Source organism: Lycium ferocissimum, chromosome 12 (assembly GCF_029784015.1).
Source record: "Lycium ferocissimum isolate CSIRO_LF1 chromosome 12, AGI_CSIRO_Lferr_CH_V1, whole genome shotgun sequence".
Lineage (NCBI taxonomy): Eukaryota > Viridiplantae > Streptophyta > Magnoliopsida > Solanales > Solanaceae > Lycium > Lycium ferocissimum.
This window is the reverse complement of record NC_081353.1, coordinates 41,508,267-41,531,452: the sequence shown is the minus strand read 5'-3', so window position 1 is coordinate 41,531,452 and position 23,186 is coordinate 41,508,267. Positions and strand designations below refer to the sequence as shown.

At 35.1% G+C, this 23,186-nt stretch overlaps 1 protein-coding gene and 1 pseudogene across 5 annotated transcripts; one reads left to right on the top strand and one right to left on the bottom strand.

Moving 5' to 3' along the window:
* Window positions 1-2,120: 2,120 nt before the first annotated feature.
* LOC132040203 (uncharacterized) lies at window positions 2,121-6,521 on the top strand. Of its 5 annotated transcripts, XM_059430828.1 has the most exons (4): window positions 2,121-2,288; window positions 4,409-4,570; window positions 4,962-5,038; window positions 5,791-6,521. In XM_059430828.1, the coding sequence occupies exon 4, from the start codon at window positions 5,832-5,834 to the stop codon at window positions 6,378-6,380; it is 549 nt and encodes a 182-aa protein (XP_059286811.1). In that variant the 5' UTR covers window positions 2,121-2,288; window positions 4,409-4,570; window positions 4,962-5,038; window positions 5,791-5,831; the 3' UTR covers window positions 6,381-6,521. The 5 variants fall into 5 exon arrangements, with proteins under 5 accessions (XP_059286811.1, XP_059286810.1, XP_059286812.1 ...); XM_059430827.1 differs by lacking the exon at window positions 4,409-4,570; XM_059430829.1 differs by lacking the exon at window positions 4,962-5,038.
* A 735-nt stretch (window positions 6,522-7,256) lies between these two features.
* LOC132039877 (uncharacterized) lies at window positions 7,257-20,421 on the bottom strand (annotated as a pseudogene).
* Between the last annotated feature and the right edge of the window lie 2,765 nt (window positions 20,422-23,186).

Here is a 23,186-nt window from a genome sequence, read left to right as displayed (position 1 = left end):
CATTTTACGACCTACAAATACATTTCTTTTTAGTTTGTCTAAAAAAAAATGATACATTTCTATATTTAGAAATAATTTAACTTAAAATTTTCTTTTTTATCCTTAATGAAATGATTTACATTTTATGACCCCACAAATACATTTGACTTACTTTAGACCACAAGTTTCAAAAGTTTTTTTTTAAACTTCATATCTAGTCAAATTATATCACATAATTTGAGACGGAGGGAGTAATTTATAACATATGAAAAGAGTTTGAGAAGATTGTAGTAAAAAAAAAAGTTATTTGACTCCTCAAATGGATTCTCCGTCGTATAAATTGAAACAAAGGAAGCGTTATACAAACGTTTTTTCGGATTTACTTTTATAAAATTTTAAAACAATTTGATCTTAAATGTCGGAAGCATCGGTTACCAATACCCACCTTCTTCTTCATCTTCTGTCCAACGTCCGAGTCAACATTGAACCACATGAATTTTACTTGCTAGGTCCTCTTATTTGGAAAATTTTTAATGATACAAAAAATTGAATTTATTATTTTTAAACATATTTAATATTTGTATAATTATTAAAAACTTATAATGTCACACATATAATAACATTTGCATGAATTTAAAAAATTACTTATTAAGAATAAAATAAAACGTATAAAAGTAGTTATTCTTAAATTTCAAAATATATTATTCTCTTAAGAACGTCTTGAAAAGAGAAACGTATTTTGAAAAAATTTATGCGGGTGTTCTCAACTGTTCATCACGTAGATAAGTTAACCATATAAAATATATCTCATCCTTTAATTGTACACATCAGCATCAATTGGAGCAGAGATTTACGATTTATTGAGTCTAATGTGTAAAATTAAAGGAGCAGAGATAATTTAAATCGCTAAGTTGTCAAAAACACATTTAAAATATCACTTAAGATTTACCAAAATTTTATATCTTAATATATTTTATCACTTGTTCTAGTGCTTAATTAAAATATGTTATATTTTGTGTTAAAGCACACGTATGCCGAGTTATTCTTTAAAGTTATTTATTCGTAATTAATAATTTGTACGGAGGCCAACGCAATATAAACAAAATGTGTTTTTTAATAAAGAAAATGATAGTTTCGGTATGTGTAACAGTTGATAGTTAAAAGTATGTAACTTGCAAAAGGTAATAATATCTAAAAAATTTAGTATAATTTAAAAGAGTGTGTGTTTTTAAGCATATACTAAATTGTAGCCATGGAGTACTATACTATACGAGCACCGTCCACCTACTTTTAGCTGGAAAAAAACTAATCCAGAAAATAACTTTCTAAATAAAACGTCTTTTCACAAAAGCATCTTTTTGTGAAAAATATATCTTCTAAAAATATCCTTCAAATTAATTTCATAGATTATTTATGGAAAAAAACATCTTGGCATTTATAAGGTTAAAATTATTTTTATGTATATATAGCCATAGTTTTTTTTTCTTTTACATCTTGTATATTTATTTTTTTATATTTTGAACCCCTCGAGATAAAGCCACCCTCTTCCCCCTATATCAAAGGCCCTAATGTTACTTGTTTCTGGTCATTTCATTTTAAGAAGAGTTTTTTGATAAAAAAGTGTGTATAAAAATATCACTTTTTCGCAAATTCTAATATCTTAATATATCTATTATTTTCTCTACTTATTTAAACTATGGCTTCTTTTGTGTTAAAGCACATGTATGCCGAGCTATTCAAAAATATTTATTCGTAGCTGATAATAGGCGCACGGAGGCCAACGCAATAGTTTAGGTAAGTGTAGCAGTTGATAGTTAAAAGTATGTAACTTGCAAAAGATAATAACTAAAAATATCATCCATAGTAAGGATTAAAATATCCCTCTATTTTATTTTAATAACTAAAAATATCATCCATAGTAATTTTATGTTATTTATGTTTCTGCTGTTATGCAAGTTAACAAATACTCCCCAAATAACACCATTGATTTCAGGCGATATGTCAAAACGGGTAAAATATGAGTGATTTGAAATCGAATTATGTCAAGCAGATTTAAAAAAATATAAGAGTGAATATATTTATTTATCATTTTTTTGTGAAATATGACCCAAAGTTAGTTTGGGTCATATTTTTAGCTATTAAAACGGAGTAGAGTTATACGTTTGGTCCTTTTCCATAAATTAAAAGGAAATCTGTCTCGCCAAGTTTTCTTACTGTCTCACCTGAGATTTTCCGCCGCCCCAAAATAAGGATCACCGGCACGGGCACTTTTTCAAATCTCCGGTGAAATCTGAATACCCATATTTTAGGTAACTCAAATTTTCATGGTCCAGTTTTTTATTCTTGTTTTTTTCCAGTTTTAAGTAAAGGCAATTACTCTTTGAAATTATAGAAGGTTAAAACAATTTTTCCAGAAAGGTAAACTTGTTTGTAATGTTGGGATAAGTTTTCCAATTGGGTTGGTGTCCTTTCTCATTTTATGCTGTAAAATGGGTTTCATTTGTCTCCGAGTTTGTGAAGGGAGCCTTGGCGTAACTGATAAAGTTACTGTCATATGACCTGGAGGTTGGTTTAAGCTGTGGAAACAGCCTGCAGAAATGCAAGTAAGGCTAAGGCTGCATATAATAGACCTTTGTGGTCCAGCCCTTCTCAGACCCCAAGCGTAGCGGGAGCTTAGTGCACCAGGCTGCCTTTTTTTAAAAAAAAATTATTGTGAAGTCCATATGAATAAAGCTGTTGTGAAAAAAAAAAATGGCTGAAAAATTAAGTAGATGCTATTGTTTAATGGTGGGATAATTTTTCCAATTGGGTTGGTGGCATTACTCATTTTTTGTTGTTAAATGGGTTTATTTGTATCCAAGTTTGTAAAGTCCATATGAATAAAACTGTTATGAAAAATTGCTGAAAAAAGTAAGTAGATGCTATTGTTTGTGATGGTGGGATAATTTTTCCAATTGGGTTGGTGTGCTTTCTCATTTTTCTGTTGTTAAACGGGTTTTATTTGTCTACCAAGTTTGTAAAGTGTATATGAATAAAGCTGTTGTGAGAAAAACATTGTTGAAAAAAGTAACAGTAAATGCTATTGTTTTCTAATTTACTTGATAATAGAATCATTCTTGATGTTAGATTGGTTCAGCATCACAGGTTTCATTACCTTTCTTCCATTTTGAACAGAAGAAAAGGATATTTAAATGATGGATTCACCATTGAGTATATTAATTAACCCAAAAAGACGAAAGACGAATATTGTGGTCAAAAGGCAACAAAACAAGAACTTGATGAGCTCAATAAAGGGGCAGCCAGGTGTACAAAGCATCCAGCGATAGCGGGGTCCCGGGAAGGTTGCAACCTGAGGAGTGTGATGTAGATAGCCTAACCTAATGCAAGCATTGGTGGCTGCTTCCACGGCTCGAACCCGTGACCTATAGGTAACACAACCTAACTTGATGAGCTCAATCCGTCGTCAAAAGAAGAAAAAAGAGAACTTTTTTGAGTCATGATGCCTAGCATCCCTTGATAACTTAGGATTAGTGATGATAGGGTTATGAAATCTTGAATACTGTGATTTGATGGGATGTGTGGAGTAGATGTGTATGATCTCTTCATTAAAGTAAAGAGTTTGGGTAGATGAAAGGTTATCATGTTTTAGGTAATATGCCGATGATGCCTCTCGTCCTTGTGATGGAAGAATTACTAAATATAGAGGCCGAATCTTCAATGATGATGAAAAGGTTGTTCCTTTCCCATCTGTCCTAACCTTGGTGGACAGAGTTACCTGGCACCTATTGCTGGTGGGAGGTGGCAGGTATCCCGTGGTAATAGTCTCGGTGCTCAAGCTGCGGCCAGGACACCACAGTTATAAGAAAAAAGTGGTGTTCCTTTTGGTTATTCATCTTGGAGGGACTTAATTGAGTCTTCTTCCTTTTTTATTTTTGTGATATGTGTCTTCCTGTTTATCATGTTTCCCATCAGTTGGTCAATTACTTTACAAGCACTGAGGAGGAAAAACATAAGTTGACAGTAAAATCGGTAGCAAATAGTTGTTGCTGACCTTTCTCCAACTGATACCTGACTATGTCCCTGTTAGTGTTCTAAGGTGCTTAGAGTGATAGGCTGTGGCAATTGTGGAGATCTTAAATTTAAGCATTGATTTGCTATCACAGTGCTTGCTAATCACTATAGCAATTTTATGGATTGTATGGTTGCTCGTGTGATGGAGTAGAATAGGTCACTATGTTAACTCTATCCTGGTGGGCATAGGTTGTTTCTTCTCCTTGGCATTATGGAAAGAAGCCATTTTAACTTAAATGTTAAACATAGTGGGGTGAAATGTTTCTGGGTTACTGTTGTGAAACTAGATCAATTGCTCTTTGTTCTAGTTCATGGAAGTGCTGAAGTCCAGACACTGACAAATTCAAATTATGAGGAGAAGAAGATTCATTGCTAATGAAAAGAAATGGGCTGTACTCTGTTGGCTACGTGTTCAGAAATTGAGGTTGCCAGATTGGAATTCTACTGGCAAAAGACTCTGATTGGGAGATTGATTGCAACATTGGTTGTGGGCAATGTTAGTAGAAGGAAGAAGATCTATGTGAGCCTACAATCTTGTGTAAACAAGGGACAAATGGTCTCTACTTTTACCTGTTAAAGTTTGCATCTTGAGAGGATCGAATTAGGTGCCATTAGTTTTGTCACTGAAAGCCATTATTGGCAGTTAACTTTCTAAGAGGATGAAAAGAGTCCAAGGAGTTATCACAACAATTTACGCCATTCTAGTTTATTCTAACGTTAAGGAATTCAAGCTTTGAAAGGACAAGGGATCTATAGTCTATACTGCTCTGTTGATCTCTTTCTGGATCTATTTTCCAAGATTGTTGAGTCCTCTAAATCCTTTACTTCAAATGCTGAAATTGTAGCTTACGAGCAAATAAATCTTGTGTTTTAAGATGGCCAGTTAAGACACAGAACATTTACTTCTGCAGGTCCATCTGAAAGGCAACTGATTCTGACGTTAGCGATAAACCGCTTCCAATCTGATTTGCAACATCTATGTTGCTTGGTGCTTCATTTTTCTGTACCTTGCTTGCATATCTTCTGTGCATTTTTTGTTGATGATTGTGTCTGTTAATGCAGGCCATAAGTGAAGGGAACATTTTAGGCACCAACACGTGCTCACTCTAATTTGTCTAATGTCATTTCCTTTGTAACCTGTTGAAAAGAAAATTCCTTTGTAACCTAGAGAGCGGGTTTGGTATCATGCTTTTTTCAGTTGCTAAGAGTGTTCCTTATTGGTTCACTGTTTAAGCTCTCTCTCTCTCTCTTTCTGTGATATAAATGGGCTTTCTTTTCTAACAATGGCTTCTATAGAGTAATAATGTAATATTAAGGACACAGGATACATAGCGTATAACAGCAAGGCAGACAGCATATGACCCTCGTTGATCCTCAGGCACTTAGGCATCCTACTGGCATCCCTCTCTGCTGACCCTGTGGTTCTCTCTCTCTCTCTCTTTCTCTGTTTTTTTTTTTGGGCTGGGGTGGGGTGGGTTGGGGGGGGGGGCGGATGGCTTGGACTGAGTTGAGTGATGGGGCATATTGAAGGATGTAAATTCCAAGTCCTGCAGCTCAATTAGAAGAATGATACCAAATCGCAGAGGAATAGACATTTCTTTCTGTTATATTCTTTTAATTTTTGTTAAGTCTTTTGGATGTGCATCTTCTTGATACTTGTCCAGAAAAAATATATAGAAGAAACTGTTAAACTGATTTCAAGATTCCACTTCTAACTTCATTTTTTTTTTTTTCCTCCAGGTGCTTATTTTCAGTAAAGATTTTTCTTGATATAGGGAGTCATGATTACAAGCGGCAACTTATTTCATAAAACCCACTATGAGATTCTACGTGTGAAGGAAGATGCAAATTTGGAAGAAGTCCGTAAAGCCTACCGGTCAGCCTTACTTTGTTTTCATCCAGACAAACAGCAAAATGCATCAGAAACATCCAATTCTGAGTGTCTGGCAGAAAACAAATTTTTGGAGATACAGAGAGCCTGGGAAACCGTTGGCAACCCGAGGTCACGTGCACTTTATGACGCTGAATTGCTAACTTTGAGACAGGATGCAACAATTGCTGAAGATGTCAGCTTAGAGGACCTTACAGTTCAGGATTCTGGTGATACTATAGAGCTTTCTTATCCTTGTAGATGTGGTGACTACTACTTTATTGATTCTTTCGAATTGGTAGACACGGGTTGTTCAATATCAAGAGATGGGGATGCCGTATCTCTGCTAACACCTAAATCACTGCCAGCATCTATTGTGCTTCCTTGTGGATCTTGCTCACTTAAAGTCCGCCTACTGATTAATGGTGATAGTAGGCTTCAAAACGAGGTTCACTTGTAATTGGGACTGTTGGGGAAACATTATTCTTTACAATGTTTTTGCTAAAATTTTTGATTGGTAAAGGCAGCAATGTTCTTGCTAAGTTTTTGGAGTGAAATGAAGAGAAAAGAGGAAGTATGAAATTTGGTGTGCTTTTCTTGATACTAGTTCCTAAATGGTTTATAGGCAACATAACAGAGCCACCTTTTTAATTTTTGTATCCAAATGCAGCTTCATTTTCTGTTTTTTGGATTCATGCCATTTATGTGCAAATATCTTGATTTGATAAAGAAATCAAATGTATTGATGTCCTGGTTATGGAAGTACTGAATAATTGTGTTCAAATAAGCAGCAGTTGTCTTTGTTGACACAGGCCTCCGGTGGCAGTGAAGTAAAATCTATTTGCATATATTCACGCATTATTTTGCGATCAATGGAGTTGGAGGAAAACTATGACGTTTTAGGTTCAAATTTCAGCGAAAGTAAAAAAAAAAAAAAAAAAAAAAAATTGATTTTTCCTATCTGCTAATATAAGCGTATATGGCCAAGCTTTTGTGAAGTCAAACACTTGTTGTTCGAGATAAATTTTTTTTTTTTTTTTTTTTTGGGAGATTTGATATATTTGGCCGAAAATTAAAAATGCATAGAAACAATATTTTGTTGTTGAAGAGAATACGTCTAGACTCATACTTAATAAATGATTTGCTTGAAGCCTACAATTATATCCTTTGTTCCGGCTTTCTTGACTATTGACAAAAATACTTAATTCGCTCCTTTTTTTTCCCCTAAAAGAAAAATCCAATGTTCTCTTTCGTAAAAATCTTTTTATTGTCTTTTAATGTGACTCTTTATATATATATAACCTTCCATCTATGACGAAGGTAATTGAAAATCACATACTATGAACTTAGCCACGATAATATAATGTCATAAGTTTATAGTATAAAAGGTCATACACTTGGGATAACTAAAAGAGACATGAACCTAGTAAAATTTAAGTTCTACTACTTCCAACAAATAATGCCACATGTCAGTAGTCAATCAATCCCAAGCTCTTCAACCAGGGAAGCACCTCAGACAAACCATCTTTCAAGCTTCTAGGATGGTAATTCAGTTCTGCCTTTGCCTTGTCATAAGAGTAAGCCCACTGATGTCTAAGCACACAAACAGTCTGCTCAAGATGATGTAAAATTTAAGAGGTATAAGAATTAAGGTCCAATGCAAGCTAATGAGTTATTAAAAACAGAAAAAGAATAAGAAAAGAGGCATATGTAATGCCCTAGTTATGCAAATGCAGAGTCCAGAAGAAGAGGTTTAGTTTGAGAAACAAGGAGTCAGAAATATGCAACATAATGATGGTTGTCATACCTATATATCAGATAAATAAATATTAGGGAAACTTATGTAAATGTACCCTTCGGTCAACTAGTGTATCAACATGGCCGAAGTATACACGAATTATACACTTCGGCTGCATATGTAGTGTATAGTATATGTATATTTAGTATAAAGTATGTATATATTTCGGCTGTATATGTTGTGTATAGAGATATGTATAGTATATGTATATTCAGTATAAAGTATACACTACCTATGAACTATAAACTGTGTAAATATGTTGTAAACTAGATGCCGAATGGTATTTGACTGTAATATTCCCAAAATATTAACCCAAAATTCAACCTAACATGCTCATTTAACACCCTAGGCGAACTATGTCTTACCGGAGGACTGATTAGAGGAAGCTTTCCAGTTATTTTGGAGAAAATAACTGATATCCAGCCATAAACTTCAATAATAAGTAGGGGAATCCCAAATGAAGGCCTCTTTGTGTGAGTGATCATATCGGCTATGTCGAAAACTTCTTTAACTGACGCATTCTCCCCAGTAAGAAGATATCTTTCACCTGGTTTGCCTTTGTCCATAGCTGCAATATGCCCCTCAACCACATCATCAACATGGCTAAATGAAAGCCTCTCATTTGCTTGGCCAATGTAACCAGGAAAACGCCCATTAAAGCGTTCAATCATCTAACAAAAAAAAGGGTTATTACATTGACAATCCTTTAAAACTCGTCACTGAATTCTATTTAGACACTCGAATTAAGGCTTGTTCCAATTGAGCACATGAACACATAATAAAATGTTGCTATTAGACACTTTCGGCTCAAATTTTGTAATATTTTTTTTCACATGTTGTCAAGCATCTATTAAGTAGTTAAGTTAACCACATAAAGTATACACATCAACCTCAATTGGAATAAGCCTGAGGTTTTACGTCTTATTGATGCATATAATTAAAAGATGCGACATATTTCAAGTGTTTAACTTATCCATGTAATGGACGCTTGAGAACATGCGCAAAAGTTTTTTCAAAATTTGAACTAAAACTGTCTAATAGAAACACTTTATTATGTGTTCAAGTGTTCAATTGAAACAAGTTTAGTTCGAATGTCTAAATGAAATTTACTGACAAGTTTAAAGGGTTGTCGATTTATTAAAGCCAAAAAAGAATTGTGAAAACTCAATACCACATAAATTTCATATCTCATAAATTAAATTACAGCAGTTAATTAGAACAAAATTGCTATACCATACGCGCAAAGGTATTTCCAGCCGTGACCTTTCCAGGACCATATATGACTCCTGGATAAACAGGCACTATTGGTGTTCCTTCAGATGCAGCATCTAATGCAACTTTATCAGCAATTGCTTTCGATTTCTCATACTCCGTACAGAAGAATTTTCCAGTATGAGTCTGTTTTCAACAATATAATATTAGTCAAACTTTTATTAGAAAGTTAAGCATATCTACACATATTATAATTATTCATCCAGATACCAGGTAACTCTAGGAATTGAATCTGAAACCTCATGGTTCTCAGCCATTTCATTGACACTAGGCCACGGAACCAATATAAGTTTATTGGTGACAACGAGAATCAAAAACAAGACTTTGCTTGCTCACGAAACATGAAGTCTCATCTAAAAGATTACCCCGTTAAAGAAGGAATAAATCTATTAATTTTAGATGTGTAATACAGTCGATCAGCTTTAATACCTGAGTTTCATCGGCAACATATCCATCAGTTGGTCCCAAGGCAAAAATCGATGATGTGTACACAATTTTCTCTATAGCTCATGGTTGCAACACATTCTTCAAGCCTCCAACATTGACCTAAAATGCAGTGCAATAACATCAACAATTCTAAAAGCAGCTACAATTTGGATATTTAATATGAAAGTAGCAGTTGTGGTATGGTGGAATTGTGGAAACTATTCTGGTGAAAAATGTGTTCTTAGATGAAATCATAAGTGTCAAGTAAAATGTTTTGAGTTAATTAATACCAAAAACTCTCTTAGAGCCTGTTTGGATTGACTTATTTTATGTGTTTTTAAAAAATAGTGTTCCAAAATTAAATCATAAGTCATGTAAAAGTAACTTATGACTTTTGACTTATATAAGTCATAAGTCCATCCAAAAACTCTCTTAAACTAGGCACTTTTTGCAAGTTTAATGCTCAAATAATGGGGTGGTGTTGTTATTTCTTAAACTATAGTACTAACATTTTCTATCTAAAACTATTTAGTGCAAAAATAACATGGAAAGTGACTTCGCTTTCTTTATATTAAGCCAAAAAGCGTCGATGTCATATTTTACATTCATTTTTAAAACTAATTATTCTTGTTTCTTATTTATTATTTTAATTTTTTTCTTCGTCAAATCTCTACACCATTTGCGAAGAACAGTAAACTAGTTGAAATTTGTAATCTTAACAACAACAAAATAAAATAATAAAAAAATTGATAAATCTAGTTAAAATCATGCATGAATTTTATCATAAGTTCATGATCCTACCCTATATTCATTTTGCGCGGAACAAATCTATTAATCCTTTGAATATTCCAGGTAATAAGAGGGTTCTCGAAGTACGAAATAGACCCAAAAAGCTAAAAAGACAATCCTAAGCAATTACAATAATTGGTACATTGATATTTCTAATATAGTTGATGCTATCACAATAATACTCAATTCGATGAATTGCAGAACGTGGATTGTTTACGGGGCTTTTAAGTATTTAACTCAAATGCTTTTCCAAAAAATTTATGAATGGAAGTCAATTTCTTAAACATTCCAACTCTTTCTGCTAATCACTTTGAAAAATTATTTTTCAAAGTAAAAGACATTTTCCACGAATAAATATGAAATAATGGTCAAAAAGATCTAAACTATTACTTTTTCCCAAGTTTCGCACCTCAACTATCGGTTGTTTCTTTTTCTACCTGAACTATAACCATTTATGTATTAAAACACATCTAATTGAGTAGATAGCGTTAGTTCAGGTAGGAAAAAGGCCGAACAACGATGATAATTGGCCTAGTATGTTTAGGATGTGTTTTAATACATAAATAGTGGTAGTCCAGTTAGGAAAAGAGAATAGATGGCAATAGTTCAGATAGAAAAAAGAGAACACCGATAGTTGGAGTGTGAAACTCACGAAAATGTGATGCGTTTTTAACCATGAACTCAATAAACATTAATTTCCTTAGCATTATTATTGTACTCACTGAAAAGAATCTAGATGGATCAGGAAGCCATAGCTCAACTAATGCAGCAACATGAAAAATGACTTGGCAACCGAAGCAAGCTTGGAGGAGTGACTGATAATCTGTTACATCTCCGAACACAATTTCTAGGGTTCCGCCGTTAGTAGGCTGATGTAGAGAAGAGAGATCGCTTGTACGGCGAACAAATGCTTTAACATGGTAACCGCCGTTTAACTGTAAGAATTTTTATTATTTTTATGTGTGGCCCAATTAATGTAAAGCCCATAACTAATATTTAATGAAGAATAAATCTCGTCCTGATTAGATCGGTTCTTGATTGACCAGGATTAAGTCTCAACCCCTATAAATTGGTCCTTCCTCCACCCATTGTGGTTACCACTTCTTTTATATACTTTTCCATCGTTGATACGCAGAGTAACCAAGGTTAGGGCTTTTGGGACTACAATTAATATCTTCCGCTTTTCGTGATAATGTCTTCGTAAAAGATACGACGTAACGTTTTGACACAAGATTATCATGTTTAAGATCGGTATGCATTAAGTTAATCTTACATGTAGGCATCGAGTACCGAATTACTTGAACCGATAATCTTCGTCAAAAGAGTTTTATACATTTTAATTGTGTTTCTGTTACGATGTTTTCTTATAAAATCGGAACTTCACATAATTTCGTAGCTTAATCGGTCAAGCATCAGTAATGGATATCAATTTTATTGGGAAAAGCGATCAATACCTCTCTGGTTTCATGTGAAATAAACTAGCTTTGTTTTCTCACTATGGCATATCTATGTAAATTCATTGGGTCTGTTCACCACCTCCGTATCTATTTTTGGTCTTCAAAGTAGAATAATGTTTAAAGATGCCATCATATTGAAAGTTGGTTTAATCCCACTAAATTTTTTACCATTAAATTTAGCTTCATCAATTCCAGTTCAGAACTAGTAGTGAAGACCGACTTTAGGTTCTTCCAGAATGAATAATTAATTTTCTTGGGCCATAAAGTAACATTGTTGTGAGCTATGTAAAGTATTTGGGTCATTAAGTTATTGATAAAGCTATTAATGTAGATTTTGTGTATGTGTTTAAAGCATATAGTTTGTTAGTCACCAAAGTGGCCAAACTAGAATGTCTAATATTTACAGATATATTATATTCATGTTAACATTATGCATGTACTAATGTTCATATAGTTTGTTAGCCACCAAAGTGGCCAAGCTAGAATGTTGAAAATATTCACATGCATAGAAAGTTATGATATTTATTTTATGTGTGCATTTATGTTAATATAGTTTGTTAGTCACCAAAATGGCCGAACTAGTATGTTTAAGAAAAATATGCATGCATAAAAATTGTCGTTTATCCATCAAACTAATGAAATGCCTATTATTGAAAATAAATGGATAATTGACTTTCACTATTGCTAGAACTTAAGGATTTACCCAAAATAAGAATCAATTATTCTATGAATAATGAGCATAATGAGGTAAATCAGTATTCTTTAATCAAATATGTATTTGATATCCTAAGATGTCGCATATGTTTGATTGAAAATATTTATTTGCCTGTGAATGTTGAAAATGGCATTTAAATTATGATAGTATGTCGTAGTATCACCCAAAGGAGAATTACGATATATTTTTATTGTTTTGCTGAATCCACATTATTTTCTAATTTGTGAGCATATGTATATCTATTTTGTAGCTATTCCTCTTCATTCGATTGCTTCATCTATTACTATGTTCAACGGATTGAACTTCTCTGAATGGCATGAACAAGTCCAGTTCCACTTAGGTGTGATGGATCTTGACTTGGCTCTATTTGAAAGAATTGTCACACTTATTCTTTGAGGCACACAAAATGAGGATGAAAGTCTTTCCTAAAGCATGGGGAACGCACAACGAAGATTGAGCCTTATGTTCATGCGAATGACTATTGCCAACAAACATTAGAGTACTATTCCACGGACGTAGAAAGTGCCGGGAAATTCAGGGTTTGTGGAAGAACGTTTTCAATTCTGTCGACAAGTCTCTCACGGTACACTAATGGCCGAACTTACGACCATGAGGTTTGATGGGTTGCATCTATGCACCAATCATATCATCGAGATGACTAATATTGCAGCAAGACTCCGGACTTTGGGGATGAAAGTGGATGAATCCTTCTTAGTTGATTTATTCTAAACTCATTTTGCCTCCCGAGTATGGACCATTCCAAATTAGCTATAATTTATTAAGGATAAGTGGGATGTTAGTGAATTGTCCGATGATGCTTCTAGTGAGGAATCAAGACTTAAGAAACAAGGAGGTCATTCTATTAACCTCGTACGGTCAAGGAGCGTAAAAGACTTAGTGAAGGCCAACAAGTTCAAGAAGAAGAGAGCGCCGCTAAAGTTCAACGGGATGCTCATAAGGAACTCAAAGCAGCGAGATGTGTGTCATTTACGTAGGAAGGAAGGACACTATCCGAAACCTTCAAACGTAAAGCTTGGTTTGAAAAGAAAGGTACTTTTAGTGCTTTTGTATGTTTCGAATCAAATTTAGTAGAAGTTCCTAATAATACTTGGTGGTTTGATTAAGCGCAACCTCATGTATGCTCTATGTTGCGGGGATTTCTTACGATCCAAACTACAAATCCAAATAAGGATTTCTTGTTCATGGGAAATCGTATGAAGGCTCCAATTGAAGGCATAGGAACTTATCGTTTGATCTTACTTGGACATAAATCTTGATCTCTCCCATCTTTCTTTATGTTCCTTGTCTAGGAATTTGATTTCTCTTTCAAGACTTGATGTTTCTAGATTTGATTTTAAGTTTGGACATGGATGTTTCAATTTATATAAGAATGCTGTTTTTTATGGTTCTGGTGTTCTTATTGATGGTTTATATAAATTGAAACTCGATAATGTTTTTCTGCGAATCGAGGTTGCTATACATCAAAATGTTGGAATTAAACGTGGTTCCTATTGAATGAAAGTTATGCTTACTTGTGGCATCCATTTGGGTCATATATTAAAGAAAGGTTAGAAAGATTAGTAAAGAATGAGATCTCTCCCGAATCGAGATTTTCCGATCTTGATATATGTTTCGAGTGCATTAAGGGAAAGCAAACCTAGGAAAGGTGCCACAAAAAGCACCGAACTTCGAAATTATACCGTTATTTGCGGACCTTTTGATGTTCAGGCATCTTTTCTCGGAGAGAAAATATTTATCACTTTTATCGATGATTTTTCACGTTATGGATATATCTACCGAAAGAAAATCTCAAGCAATGGACGCCCTCAAAGCGTACGTCAATGAGGTTGAAGAGCTTATTAGATAGGAAAGTGAAAATCATCTAGGTCGGATAAGATTGGTGAATTTTATGGAAAATATAGCGAATCGGACAATGTCCAGTACATTTGCAAAGTTCCTCGAGGAATATAGCATATGTGCACAATATACTATGCCAGGAACACCTCAACAAAATGGGGTTGCGGAAAGGCGTAATCGGACACTTATGGATATGGTTAGGAGTATGATAAGTAATTCCTCATTATCCAAAACTTTGTGGATGTATGCTCTTAGTACCCTCGTGTATTTATTAAACGGGGGATTCCTAGTACGCGTGATCTCCAAAGACTCCTTTTTTGAACTGTGGACTGAGGAGGAAACCTAGTTTAAGACACGCATGTTTAATTACAGCGGAGGCTAGAATTTATAATCCACATGAAAAAAAAATTAGATTCTCGAACGGTAAGTGGTTACTTTGATTGTTACTCGTAGAAACCTAAAGTGGTATATTTCTTTGTCCAAACCATAGCTCAAGAATTGTTGAATCGGTAATGCAAGGATTCATTGAAAACGGTGAAGCTAGTGGGAGTGTCGAACGACAAAGTGTGGAAATAAATGAGGTAAGGGTTAATGTTCCATTGCACCCGTTAACGTGTCCCTCTTACTTCCCAATAACAAATATTGTTCCCGTTGTCGAAGAACACTTTGACAATGCGAACAACATTTGAATGTTCTCTTGTAGGAAGGAACTAACTTATATACGACGTAAAATGAACCACAAATAGTGCCATTGAGAAAATCTCAAAGAGAAAGAAAATCGGCTATTCCAAACGATTATGTGGTTTAGAACAAGAGTCGATTTTGACATTGGACTTAATAAAGATCCGGTTTCATTTTCACAAGACATAGAAAATCTTAAGTCGACAAATGGATTGATGCCATGAAAGAAGAGTTAAAATCAATGGAATACAACGCGGGATCTCGTTGAATTGCCAGAAATTCTAAAAGAATCGGGTGTAGATGGGTCTTCAAGACCAAGCGCGATTCAAATGGCAAAATTGAACGATATAAAGCCAGACTTGTTACTAAGGGTTATACTCAGAAAGGAGGCATTGATTATAAACACCTTTTCACCGGTCTCAACGAAAGACTCGTTAAGAATTATTATGGCTTTGGTGGCTCATTATGATTTAGAGTTACACCAAATGTGTCACGACCCAAACCTTAGCCGTGACAACTCGATGTCCCATGCACCCCTATGCTTGCATCTACTTTCACAATCGTCTTGGGTCCATGTACAATCGGAATGTTATCTTGTCTCTCGAACAATCAACATAAAAGACACTGTACCGGGAACTCACGGCCAATGCATACATATAAACATAAACATTGAGAATAACAGCGTGAGCCGATTTTGCCGCCACACATATATACGTACACAAAATACACGCCGATGGTTCATAATATCACGAATACATATCATTATCTACAGACCTCTATAGAATACAAAGAAAGGACGAGAATGACCCCGCGTACCCATATATATACGTAACGAATCACAAAGGGGCTATAGCTACCGGATCAATAGAGCGTACTGACTGCCATTTGAGGGAGGTCCTATGTGATCGTCCGGTCCTCGATCTGCGGGCATGAACGCATGGCGTCCAAGAAGGGACGTCGATTTCGAGTAATGTCCTAGTCTGTAGGCGTGAATGATAACATGATAATCCACAACACGAACAATAACATAACAAGGAAATATTGAAAATATAAGAAAAGGTATGTTCGTAAATCGTTGGCCTCTTAAGGCGGAATCATGCATACTCACTTTTACCTTCAAAACATATCAACCATACATACATAAACTGTCTGAATCAAATCACATCATTAGCCCGCGTCCGGGGTAATCTTCTCACGCCGTCCACATAGTAAACGCCGTCCGTGCCATATAGACACACGGTGTTATTATCATCATCCATAAGCCGCCCACTACGCTTTCTTCCTAGTGGTACAAAAGACCGTATAGGCGCGGTGTAATCATCACGACATAAGCATGCATAAGCCAATCAAAAGCTATAACTCCATGAGGAGTGACGTAAAATCGCAACCTCCGATGGTATTATGGAATAATCATGATCGCTTGTCTCACCTTGAAGGAACAATTATTATAAGGTAAGACTATCAATGAAGAATAGCATCAAGAGAAAACATAAAATAAGGTCATAAATCTCATAGGGCGTTAATTCATATACTTTGGAATCTTTAAAAATAGTCATCATCCATGAGTAAAATTGAGAAATCAAGAAATAGCTCAACATTCTTATATCGTCATTGAAATTGTAAACTTGGAACCTTTAAACATGGAATCGTCATCAACATATTCATCGTAGGCATATTCTCATCTTTGACATCATCGTTGTCTATTACAAAAACATGTCAAATCGTTGTAGTCATAAAAGCTTACAAAATCATAAACCTTTGTTTTGGAAAAATACTTGGACATTTTAAACAACACGGGTTATCTAGGATCATTCCTTGGAATCATAGACTTTTAACTTTTGATAACAAGGAAGATATGGAAATATTTATAAAATCATAACGTAGGAATCATGCCTTTGAAAGAAAGGGACGAGCCTTAACATACCTGTTCAACCTCCTATTGGCTACGCTTATGCGACCGAGCTCGTAAGTCTACAACAGAGAGGATTCACTAACGTTGGCCTCTTCATCACTTTTACCAAGTTTCAAATCATACTATTCTATATTCTAAAGAATATCGACATCTCCTGTTTATATCCCGTAATTCTCAATTCAACAACCAACAACAACAATAACAATACCAACATCAAAAACATCATTTCCCATATCAAAGTATTCCATAGAACAGCCCACATGGTGTTCGTCCCATATTTCTCTAATCATTTATAACAATTTTCTGACTCCTTCTCCGTAAATAAATCGATATTAACACAAATAGAAAGGAGATTTACCTTTTCCTCGTTAATAATACTATATCTTCACTCCTCCACCTTGAACTTAAGCCACAAAGCCTCAATACATAGTTTGTAGTCGCAACTTCCGCTGTACGGACCGGAATTTGGGAATTATACCGTTTTCGGGCTAAAAAGTTGGTGGTGGAAAGTTCATTTTCTGGAAGTTTAAGAAGAGCTTGGGGTGGTTTGGGACGAAAATGAGGGGTCTCCCCCCGTAAATCTCCATCTGCGTACTCACTAGAGTCCTTCTACGCGTTCGAGCCCCCTTTGGGCAAGTCATGCCACATCTCTTTTGTCATTTTCTTTGTAGCCTTCGACCCGGTTAAAAGGTCTTAACTCTTGATACGCATTATCATGTAAGGCCCAACCTATGGTTGAAGCTGTGCTTCCCACATTATCAACAACTTTCATTCTTGGTGTTTTCCACAGGAGCTTCTTAACTTATAATATCGTTTAGAACCCACCATTTTTATGAATCATCTAATGAAACCTTTTTGAATCGTAGGCCATATGGAGGCTTATGCTCATACTCGAGTCCTTCTTAGGACTTGCTCCGCTTTAAGGACTGTGTTCCATGCTTCCTATGTTCGTCTTCAATCCTTTTTCTTCAACTCCGATGTGTGGGCCCAATCAAATCAGCAACGAGGTCATTTTGTCGCAACGTACTACACATTAACTTCATATCTCTCCAAATGTCATATGTAACATCAAGTATTTTTCAAACTCTTATGATATAACTATCTCTCCTGAACCGAAGGCCTCAAAATTGTTCAGCGCATTCGCGCCTTCCTGATCGACTCATCATCCTTCATTCTTGGCCCTTGGCCTTCTGCGCGTTCAGAGCCACTCCCTGGATCGCGTTCGCGCAGACCCATTTCTGGCCTGTCCGCCCAACTTGTAACGTCCATATCTCCTTATCCCGATGTCCTATTGAGGAGCGGTTTGTTTAGATCCGGTCCAACTTCCCACACATTAAACTTTAGACTTTTGTTTCACTTCAAAACTCTTAATATACTAAGACATATTCTTCTTCCAGGTTAGACCAGAATTTTCGCACCAAACCTTGCCCAACTTTCCTTCAAAGCCTGGACAAAAGCTTGTCCCTTGGTTCACTGGTCTTTCGATATCCTAGACCCGTTCAACTCGGACTCTTATAATCGTAACACGAGCACCTATGATCTTGCATTTTCTCGACAATAACCCCGATGTTTGCACTTGAATAGCTAATGCCTAACGAATTTCAGCGTACAGAAACTACGGGGTGTAACAAAATGGATGTGAAAACTGCCTTTCTTAATGGAGACCTTGACGAGGAAGTTTATATGGACCAACCAGAGGGTTTAATTAAGAAAAGGTCAAATGGTGTGTAAATTAAAAGTCAATATATCGACTCAAACCCTCAACGGTGGTATATAAAAGTTTGTGCAACCATCACATCTTTTGGATTTAAAGGAAAAACACCGTTGATTGGTGTATATAAAAAGATGAGTGGAAGCAAGTTTATATTCTTAGTCCTATATGTTGACGATATTTTGCTTACTGTTAATGATTTGGGCATATTACGTGAGACGAAAGATTTTCTCTCTCAAGAATTTTGAAATGAAAGATATGGGTGAGGCATCTATGTGATAGGGATAGAAATATTCCGTCATAGATCAAGGACTATTGGACTGTCTCAAACTATATCGAAAGAGTTCTTTAGAGATTTAACATGAACAATTGTTCAGCAGGAGTTGTTCCAATTCAAAAGGGGACAAATTTACTCAAACAGTGTACAAAGAATGATGTAGAACGAAAAGAAATGGAGTCAATTCCTTGCTCTTCTATTGTTGGGAAGTTTGATGTATGCCCAAACTTACAAAGACCGGATATTAGTTTTGCGGTCGGAATTAGGAAGATATTAGAGTAACCCAGGAATTGATCACTGGCTTCTTTTCAACAAGAAAATTTTGAGGTACCTGAAAGGAACGAAGGATTATATGCTCATATAGGAGATCCAACAATTTGAAAGTTATTGGATGCTCGGATTCAGATCATGGTGGATGTGTTGACACTAGAAAGTCCACTTTTCGTTACTTGTTCCTATTAGCTGAAGGAGCAATATCGTGGAAGAGTGCTAAGCAATCCATCATTGCTATATCCACAATGGAAGCAGAATTTGTGGCATGTTTTGAAATACAATTCATGCAGTAACAGAGACTTTATTTTAGGACTTGGGTTGTCGACACCATTACCATAGCCGCTGAAAATTTGTGTGATAATACTACAGCAATATTCTTCTCCAAGAACGATAAGTACCCAAAAGGTGCCTAAAAAATGGAATTAAAGTACTTTACAGTCAAGGATGAAGTTCTAGAAACAAGGGTGTCATCACAATAATACTCGATCTCATGATTGCGGATCCGTGGATTGTTCTGACCAAAGACATTTAAAGAACATGTACATAGAATGGGTCTTGGTTGTACTTATGATTAATGTTTTTCTTTACATTCCAACTCTGAGCTCAATTATGTGTTTTGATATACTTTAATGAATTTTATTTCTTGAAAGTAAACATTATTTTTTGAGATAAATATGAAATAATGTCTCCATGAGACATTATTGTGGAACTAATGTTAAATGTTTTATAACTTATGCACCTCAGTATGATAAGTTGCTAATGTTGTCTATATGGAAGGGAGTATGTAGCACAAAATTATGTAAAACATATCTAATTGAGTAGATAGCGTTAGTTCAAGTAGGAAAAAGGCCGAACAACTGATGATAATTATCCTAGTGTGTTTTCAGATGTGATTTAATACATAAATAGTGGTAGTCCAGTTAGGAAAAGAAAATTAGGATAGTATGTGGCTAGAAAAGTAGACAACTAATAGTTTAATGAAGAAAACTCACTTAGAAAATGTGATGCGTTTTTAACTATTAACTCAATAAACATTAATTTCCTTAGCATTATTATTCTACTCACTGATAAGAATCTAGATGGATCAGGAAGCCATAGCTCGACTAATGCAGCAGCATGAAAAATGATTTGGCAACCGGAACAAGCTTGGAGGAGTGACTGATAATCTGTGACATCTCCGAACACAAATTCTAGGGTTCCGCCGTGAGTAGGCTGAGGTAGAGAAGAGAGATCGCTTGTACGGCGAACGAAAGCTTTAACGTGGTAACCGCCGTTTAACAACACGTGGCAGAGACGTCCACCTTCCGGTTACCAATACCACCTTCTTCTTCATTTTTCTGTTGTATGTACTTTTTACTTTCTTAGACAACCAGGGACCAGTCTTTATTTTTGTCCATGCATTCTGCACGTTTATAATTTCAAAAGGACTAAGATAGAACGTACGGTTCATTCCTCATGACCGTCCCTTTTTCCTTCCATTATCCCTTCAAGATTTAAAATTTATGTTCCATTTTTAATATTGAATTTATTGTGTTTTTAAAAATATAGATTTAAAGATATTATTTATTGCTATTTAATGAATAGGATTAGGTACGAAGTCATAAAGGATAAAGTGAGAGTGACCACTGTGGCGGATGACGGTGTTCACTCATATGAAGAGGAGGTGCGCGGAGTCACACTACAAGAAAGTATAGAAATCGCAACAAATTTTTTTTACATTTGGCAACAACTTAATTTTATTGTTGTATAGAATCGATTTTTTTCTTAAAAGAATTTTTTTGTTGCCATAGTATTGATTATTGTTGCAGAAAAAAAAAAACTTGTTGCACGTTGTTGCAATAACAGCCGTTGAAAAAAGTTCATGCAACAAAATATTTTTTTTTGTTACCAAAAGTACTTTTTGCAACAATAATCAATCTATGGCAAAAAAAAAAAAAATTATTGCCAGATATATTTTTGCTTGTAGTGTTGTCACCTGTAAGGAGGTGTGAGGGTTTGGCTATAAAAGGTTTCAGGAAAGGTAGAGATAGGTCAAAGAAGAACTGGGGGAGATGATCAGACAGGACACGGCACATCTTCAGTTTAGTGAGGATCGATATGCCCCTTGATATATAGGAAGGTTTGGAGTTCGATGATTAAAGTAGAAGGGTAGTAAGTAACCGTGTGTTGTAGTACTTTTACGAGGGAGAGGTTGGGAGCTAGTCTCCTCTTCTCATCTTCTCCTTATTTAGTAGTGTATTCGCACATTATTTTATTCAATCTTACTACTACTTGTTACTTCGATTGTGTTGCTTATCTTGCATTTTGCTATCGTTATTTTCTTTCTATCCTGCTTTGATTACACTTCTTTTGTGCCGAGAGTCTATCGAAAATAGCCTCTCTACCCCCACAAAGATAGGGGTAAGGTTTGCGTACATCCAACCCTCTGTAGACACCACTTGTGAGAATAAACTGGATATATTGTTGATGTTGTTGCTATTTTAATGAACTTTTACACATAAATTTATCTTTTGCGTTGAAAATACTGAATCAAATAAACCCGCATCTAAATAGTTGCATCTGCACCCACTTGATCCCAATGTAATATAAAAAAGAAAAGAAAAGATGGCACTCCTTTTCTAAAAAAAGAATGATACTATTAGTATTATACAATTAAACAGTTTATTTACTTTTAAATATTTTTTACTATGCAAATTTTTGATTTAAAGAAAAATTATGTAGTTTTTAATCATGTCAATTTCATTTAAATAGATTAAAGAATGATATTATTGTGCTGAGAGAAGTGGGGAATCAAATATATAACTCCATATACAATCATTGCCAGCATCTATTGTGCTTCCTTTAGTTCCTTGTGGATCTTGCTCACTTAAAGTCCGCCTACTGATTAATGGTGATCCTAGGCTTCACAGAGATGTTCACTTGTAATTGTCTGTGTTGGAAACGTTTTTCTCTATAATATTTTTGCTACATTGTTGGAAATTGAAATGACAAGAAAACATTGGAAGTAGGAAATTTGCTGGTCCCTCTTTTTTTTTTTTTTTTTTTCAAATTCTAAAATGGTTTATTGGTTTTGTAGGCTACATGACAGGAACACTTTTTCAATTATTTATATCCAAATGCACCAAATGCACCTTAAATTTAAGGACTCAAATGCTGTTTATATGTCAAAGACCGTTTAGAGAATGTCTAATATCGTGATTTTATATAGAAAACAAATAGTAGTACATTGGTATCCTAATTTTGGAAGTACTGAATTGTGTTTAAATAGAACTAGTTGACTTATTATGGTATCTGAGAAGGATGATGACATAATTAAAGTAAGATGCATTACTTTAAAGCAAGTGGACGCTTTAGTTTACGTAGGTTGCCAATCAAGAAAATCGATCTTTTTAATTTCTGTTCCTCATTGTCCTTTCAAAGTCGGTATATAGTTTAAGCATTTGAATCAGTTCACTCTACTACCCTTTGGACCCTTTATTAAGAAGACTCAAACTTGTTGAAGCCATAGGTTGCAGCAACTGGTCTAAGTTTATTTAGGAAATGCTAGAAACAAGAAATGTAGAACATACAGTTGCCGGTTGCTCAAATTCCTGGTCCTGGTTGTTGTTTGTCTGGTAATTGTATTCTAAAATAGCTTATGATACTTTTGATTCTTTGAGAGGTGCAACTACCAAAACGAATGCATTGCCTTCTTCACTCACGCGAGCAGGGGCAGGGTCAGGTAGGGGTAAGGGGGTTCGGCAGAAAATTACATTGTACATACAAGGATAAAATTATTGTTTATGTGTATATAGTAGATGTTGAATCCTCTTGATTTCCTCGTGAATTTACTTCTTCATATTTTTGAACCCCCCTAGTGAAAATTCTGGCTCCGCCACTACGCACGAGATTGTTGCTTAGGGCTTTCTCCTTGTTGTCCAAGATTTCTAATTACTAACCCCAAACTTCCTATACACTTCAAAATCATATCAGACTATACACGTCAGGGGTAAACACTTAATCACATAACCTAACAAGGAATTGTCACATCTTCTTATCTCATAATAATATAACGTAGTACTTTCTCTGCCCGGTGAGAGTCGAACTATGTCTCGAGTC